Source organism: Mandrillus leucophaeus, unplaced genomic scaffold (assembly GCF_000951045.1).
Source record: "Mandrillus leucophaeus isolate KB7577 unplaced genomic scaffold, Mleu.le_1.0 Scaffold317, whole genome shotgun sequence".
Lineage (NCBI taxonomy): Eukaryota > Metazoa > Chordata > Mammalia > Primates > Cercopithecidae > Mandrillus > Mandrillus leucophaeus.
Window position 1 is genome coordinate 1,198,454 of NW_012103332.1, and position 7,245 is coordinate 1,205,698.

General features: G+C 49.1%; 1 protein-coding gene across 1 annotated transcript in view; it reads left to right on the forward strand.

The window, feature by feature from the left end:
• Nucleotides 1-6,943, forward strand: part of OTOP1 (otopetrin 1) — a 44,051-nt gene extending 37,108 nt beyond the window's left edge. The window contains exon 6 of the mRNA XM_011987816.1: nt 6,696-6,943. Coding sequence (XP_011843206.1) covers nt 6,696-6,866 — 171 coding nt within the window. The 3' untranslated portion in view covers nt 6,867-6,943. The remainder of the gene's footprint in view (nt 1-6,695) is intronic.
• Nucleotides 6,944-7,245: the final 302 nt, after the last annotated feature.

Below are 7,245 nucleotides of genomic sequence, written 5' to 3' on the forward strand. Positions count from 1 at the left end.
GTGTCTTCAGTCTTAACAATGTTTAATTGTCTCATGAGAATTCCAGAGGTTGGCTGCTTGGGGTTGGCCTGGCAGCTGAACCATGTCATCAGGCATCCAGGCACTGTTCATTTTGTCACTTGGGTGGTGTGGCGCTTGTTGCCACATGGTCATGAGATGGCTATAGCTGCACCAGGCATCACATCTAGGTTCAAGACAGAAAGCAGCGGGGAAGGGCTGTGTCTCTCACGTGGGCACCCCTTGCTGCAAGGGAGGCTGGAGAAGTGGATGGTTTGCTTTCCAGCTTCTCTGATGGAAGGTAGCAAGGGAGAGGAAGGTGTACAGTCACTCACCCAATCTTGTCTGCATCAGCAAGGAATGACTGGAAGTTCACCAGGTGATCAAGGCAGGAAAAAGCATTTTAGGCAGAGGCACACAATATGTGAAGACACAGAAGCAAAGACACCATGGCATGTTCTGGGAGCACCAATTAGTTTGGCATAAATTCCACGTGTGTCAAGCAGAGCAGCAGAATGGGAAATAGGAGAGAGGGCCCAGCTAGGTGGACTCTGGCTTGAGGAGGGCTTCCTAGGCCTGGCTAGAGTCTGGTCTTTACGCTGAGGGTAGGGGCGAATTCTCTCAGATTTGTGTTTTGGAATGATCCTCCCAGCAGCTGTGTGTAGCAAGGATGGAGACAGACAGGGCCAGAAGCAGAAAGACGGGGAGAGAAAGCCGTGCAACAGCCCAGGCAGGAAGGGGAGGAGCTTGAACCAGCGCAGTGACAGAGGGATGGAGAGAAGAAAAAGAAATAAGAAGCATTGTGTGCTGTTGGGATTTTTTTAAAGACACATAAAGGAAGGATGGTGAGGGTTGGTGAGAAGGAGGGGGAAGCAGCCTTTGCCACCGCATGAGTCTCTGCAGTGATGGTGACTGGTGGCTGGAGGGGAATGCCCCAGTCCACAGAGGTGCCTGCCCATCACTCCGGGTGAAGTCAGCTCTCTGCTACCAGCCTCCATTATCAAGCCTGCTCTCTGTTGCCCCAGAAGCTCAGAGGCTTTTGAGCTTCCTCCCCTGAATTTCAGATGGTGCATACAAGGCCTGCAACTTTTGATATAGCCCTAAGAATGCAAAGTTGGGAAGGTCCCTTCTGAAGTCAGAATGGATGTGTGTCTGCCAAGCAAACCTGATCCACCCTAGCCTTGGATCACCCGGGTTCCTTCAGCTCACTAGGCAGTGAGGAGGGGCTCTGAAGGGGGAAGGTCAAGAAGAGTTTGGCTGCAGGCAGACCCTCTTGTCCATCTAACAGACATTTGCCAGGCACCTGCTGTATGCCAGGGACTATGTCAGGGGCACAGCAGTGAACCAAGAATTTAAAGAGTTAACAAGATAGATAAATACTAGTCGGCTGCAGCTTTTTGAGGTGCATATTCCAAAATGCAAATTCTTGTAAAGTCAGAGCTAGTTCTAGAATCCTCCTCAAGCATAAGCTTTTTGTACATATCCTGTGATTAATATTAATATATGTTTATTTTGAGATGGAGTCTTGCTCTGTTGCCCAGGCCATAGTGCAATGGCATGATCTTGGCTCACTGCAGCCTCCGCCTCCTGGGTTCAAGTGATTCTCCTGTCTCAGCCTCCCAAGGAGGTGGAACCACAGGGATGCACTGACCATGCCCAGCTAAGTTTTGTATTTTTAGTAGAGACAGGGTTTCACTAGGTTGGTCAAGGTGGTCTTGAACTCCTGACCTCAGGTGATCTGCCTGCCTAGGCCTCCCAAAGTGATGGGATTACAGGTGTGAGCCATCATTCCTGGCCTGATATATCTTTTTAAAACTGAGTTCTGAAAAGTTATTTTTCCCTGGTTGCCTTTTTGGTTGACCACTGGGTGAAATACTTGGCTTGCATTTTTGGACCCACTTGAAGAAAGATAGCACTATCTGAAATACCAGAATCAAGAGGCAACTGATGGTCTGTCAGGACCCGAAGGCCAGACCCAGGGCCCAGTCCAAGGAGAAGAGTGGGCTTCGTTTCTTCCTCCCTGTGCTTGGCCTATGACGCCCCCCAGGCACTGGTTGGGTTCTGGGAGATTGAACCAGAGGATGGAAATCATCACAGGGTGGTGTCTTAGGATGCCCATGAGGGCTCATTGGGTGGCATTTTGAAACCTTGTGGTTGACCTCAGGTGGTGCCAAAGGCATCTGGCAGAGAGCAAGAGCTGTCTTCTCCAGCATCAGGAGCCAGTCCAGAGGCCCCAGCTGCAGGTGCTGATGTGCATGTCCAGGTGGAGTGGGCTCCACTCCAGAGACGGAGATGGAAATGTTAGTTGAATTTCCAGGAGCCGTGGCCCTGCAGACAATAGAGGGTGGGTATGGTGACGGGGAAGGGCAGGGTGCTGTGGGAGACGGGTCAGGGAAGGCCTCTTCTAAGGAAGGGTGTGGATGGGGCTGGGGTGAGAGACTATCAGGGCAGAGCTACAGGTGTGGGGAAGGGATGGATGCAAGGCAAGGCAGGGCTCACTGGACATGACCTGGGAGCATGGAGCACAGGGCAGAGGGGAGACCACACAGGGCCTGTGAGCCAAGACTTGATCCTAAATGCAACAGAAAATCATGGAAGGGTCTACACTGAGAGTGATGGGATCTGACTCATGCTTATTTTATTATATTTTTAATTGTGGTAAAAAACATACCACATAAACTTTCCCATTGCACCCACTTTCAAGTGTATAGTTGAGTAAAGTACGTTCACATTGTTGTGCAAACATCACCAATGCCCTTTTCCAGTTTATTCTCATCTGGTAAAACTGAAACTCTGCCCCATTATATATGAACTCCTCATTCTCCCCAGCCCTTAACAACCACTGTTCTTTCAGTCTCTAGTAATTTGACTCCTAGATGCCTCATATAAGTGGATTTGTGGAGTATTAGTGCTTTTGTGACTACTCATCATAACACCCTCCAAGGTCTCCAGGTTGCAACTCATGAAGGGTGACAGATGCCAAGCGTGACCCCTGCCTTCACACTTGAGTTCCTGGGGAGATGGTGATCCTATGTTGGAGACGGAGGACACTGGAGGAGGGGCAACCTTGAGAGTGGTGGGTAGAGCTCAGTGTGGAAGGAAGGACCAAAGTTAAGTAATGGATGTATTCTGTTTCAGGTGCCTCTGCAGCATCCAAATGGACGAACCCAACAGGCAGATAGTTTGGTTTTCTATTGCCATGCAATGAGCTACCCCAAATGTGTGACAAAAGCAACATGCATGACTGTTTTTGTCTCATGGCATTTATTGTGACTCGTGGCAGGGCTTGGATGGGCAGTTCTGTTCCTCACAGTATCAAGTGAAGTTGGTGAAGCCTTGGCAGGAAGCTCCGTGGTCTGGTGTCTTGGGTGGGAGTGGCTGGGAGGTTGGGCTCAGCGGGACTCTTGACTGGGGTATCCACAGTTGGGTCTCCAGCATGATGTCTCAGGGTTGTCGGACTCCGTACCTGGTGGCTTAAGGTCTCAGAGCCGACCCTCCAAGAGATTGAACTGGAAGCTGCTTGTCTTCTAAGCCCTGGGCTTGGAAACTGCATGGTGTTACTTCTGCCATATTTTATTAGTCCTGTAGTGACAGAGTCCATATGGATTCAAGGAAAGAGATCATAGGCCGCCTCTCAATAGGATAAGTAACAAGAATTTACAGACAGCTGAACAGCAGATATAAAGATGTGGATTTCAGAAAAGAGGTCCCATTTTCCTGCCTTCCTTTCTTCTCCTTTCTCCCCCCGACTCCCTCTCCCTTCCTCTCTCCCTTCCTTTAAAAGGTGTCCCTTGAGTACCTACAGAGGTCCAGGGACTGCTATGAATGGTGAGGGTACAGCAATGATCAAGATCTCTGGTCTTCCTCTTATGGGGCTTACAAACCAGGCAACAGCAGGCAAAACCATCAACTGAGCAAGACAGACACCTTATAGTGTACCCGTATTAAGCAGAGAAGTGGAAAAGGAGGGTGTGGGAAATAGCTCTTGGGTGGCCATTGCAGATCAGATGGACCAGCTTAGCGGGAAGGCCTCGCTGAAGGGTGACGTGAAACAGGGAGGGGCTGGCCACACATGTTCAGGGCAGAGGGAACAAGGACTGGTATAAAACCCCCGGTGGGAGTGAGTGGGTCTGGTTTGAGAAACAGGAAGAAGGGCTGCATGCCAAGTGGGTGGGGTGAGTGAGGAGAAGCATGTGCAGTGGTTAGAAATCAGCTAACAGAGAGCTTTATCACCCCTTGCAGGAGTGTAGCTTTTATTTTAAACATTTTGGGAAGACTTTGGGGGTTTAATCAAGGTAGGGACAGGATCTGATTTCCATAAAATGTAAATCTGGTGGCCAAGTGGAGCCCTAGTGCGAGCTGGGTGACCAGGCAGGGGGCCACCGCCATGGTCCAGGTGAGAGAGTCCGACTGGACAGGTGGAGAGAGAGAGCCATAGGCGGGCTGAAGATACTGCTTTGGAGGTGCACAGTGGAGATGCACTGATGGACTGGATGGGAGGGGGTGTGGTTATGAGAGTAGGAGGGAAATAAGGATGACACCTGGAACCTCGATGGACCACCTGGGAGGACGCTGTAGGTGATCAGATGGAGAAATGGGGAAGGTAGGTTGAGTCTGAGATGTGTTTTAGACACTCAAGTTGCCACTGGAAACTATGAGCTTGGGGTTCTTGGGAGTGGTCCAGGCTGGAGATTTAGACTGGGAAGTCATAGGCCTATAACTGGTATTTACAACCAGGGACTGGGAGAGAGCCCCAGGGCTCATGTGTATAGAGAATAGAAAGGGACCCAGGAATGAGCTCTGGACACCGGCCAATATTTAGAGGCAGAGCAAAGGATGAAACAGCAAAGGAGACTGGGAGGGACCCGACGAACAGGTAGGAGAGACCCTAAGAGTCACAGCAGCCAGTAAGCAAAGTAGAAGAGAGGGGTCTTGGTTCCAGGGCCCCCGTGGTGGATACCAAATGCACAGATGCTCAAGTCCTATGTAAAATGGGGTAGTATTTGCATGTAACCTACCCATCCTCCCATATACTTTAAGACATCTCTAGATTACTTAGGATACGTAATACAATTTAAATGCTATGTAAATAGTTGTTATACTGTATTGTTTAGAGAATAAGGACAAGAAGAAAGTTTGTACATATTCAGTGCAGACACAACCAACCATATTATTTTTGAATTTATTTATCTTTATTTTTTGAGACAGAGCCTCACTGTTGTCCAGGCTGGAGTGCAGCATCACGATCCTGGCTCACTGCAAGCTTCGCCTCCTGGGTTCAAGGGATTCTCCTGCTTCAGCCTCCCGAGTAGCTAGGATTACAGGCACGTGCCACCACGCCCAGCTAATTTTTTGTATTTTTAGTAGAGATGGGGTTTCACCATGTTGGCCAGGCTCGTCTTGAACTCCTGACCTCAGGTGATCCACCTGCCTCGGCTTCCCAAAGTTCTGGGATTATAAGTGTGAGCCACTGTGCCCAGCCTACTTTTTGAATATTTTTGATCCGTGGTTGGTTGAATCCACAGACACAGGTCCCTGGATACAGAGGTCGGCTGTACACACCAGGGAGCTTTCTATATGGTGATACTAATGAAGGCTATGTGTGTCAGTTACCTATTGCTATGGAAGAGAGCACCCCAATACTCAGCAACTTAAAACAATGTACATTTATGATTTCATAGTTTCTCTGACTTACGAATCCAACTAGTTTTAGCTGAGTGTCTACGCACAGGGCCATTCCCAGGCTGAAACTTTTGGCTGGGACTGCATTCATTTCAAGGCTTGACTTTGTGAGAGGTGGCGGAGGATTTGTTTCCAAATCTACTCATATGACTGTTGGCAGGATTCAGCTGTGGCTTGTTGGACTGAGGGTCTGAGTTCCTTGCTGGCTGTTGACGGGAGTGCTCCCTGGGCTCCTTGCCGCATAGGGTGCTTCGCAGCGTGGCAGCTCTGCCAACTGTCTTACAGGAGAACACCAGCAAGAGGGATAGCAGGTCCTTTTGCAACTTAATTTCAGAAGTGACTTCCTGGGCCTTTTGCCATATTTTGTGAGTTGGAAGTGAGTTGTTAGGTGCATCCCACGCTCAAGCGGTGGGGACTCCACAAGAGGGTGGCTGCAGGAGCTGGGGAGCATTGAGGGTCATCCTAGAGGCTGCCTGCCACAGCCAAGGGGTGGAGGAAGCTGAAGAAGTGTGCAGCCTGAAGCGGGAGTGAGGAGCCTGACAACTCAAGGGGTGGCAGAAGGAGAGAGAACTGGGACAGAGAAGAGACTGAGAAGCAGGGAACAGTGTGTAGGTTCCATGAGCAACACAAACAAAAGTCACTGCTTTCAGTTTTGCAAATTTAGTTCTCATCTAAGCCCTTTCAGACACATGTTAGAATTTCCATCTTACAAATGAGGAAACCGAGGCTGGGTGAGGGCTGTAGGGATGCAGAGAGTTAGAGGGGTTCAAAAAGCACTCATTCGGGATGGATTGCAGGGAAGGGTGGGTGAGGAAGTGAGCAGAATCATGGCAGACATAGATTTGGTGGTTTCTGTGGAGATGGGAAATGCCACGAGATTTCCTTATTGTTCTGTCAGGGGCGACTCAGTCTCCATGTACCCAGGTCAGCTCCCACGAGGCCTGGGACTTGAGTGAGGCCTCTGTGGTGGCTTGGAAGCCACTCCCCACCACAGGCCATTTTCTCTTCTCTTGCAGCTTTGGATACCTCCTGCCTTTGGCTGTCGACCCGAGTATGACAACGGATTGGAGGAGATTGTCTTTGGCTTTGAACCCTGGATAATTGTGGTCAACCTGGCCATGCCTTTTTCTATTTTCTACCGAATGCACGCAGCTGCCTCCCTCTTTGAGGTCTATTGTAACATATAGTCTGGGTCCACAAGAGACAGAGGAGTGAGCTAACAAGAGTTCATTGGAGCCACCTGGGAGTAGCCAGGTTGGACAAATATTGCCTGACAAATATGAGAAGCGCCACCTTTTGTCTGCAAAGATTGTACTTCCTGTGGGCTGGAACTGCTCATCACCCCTGATGAATGTAAACAAGTTAGATCAAAATCCATGAGGTGGCTGGAATCTATCCAATATAAAAAGATATTTCTTACCTGAAATGTTGGCACATTTTTGTGATCATTTTCAAGTATTTTTAAAAAGAAATTTCACTGTTCTGTCTTTCACTGTAAATACGTACATGTTTATTGTAAAAAATTTGGATATTTCAGGAAAGTAGAGTGAAAAAGTCACCTATGAT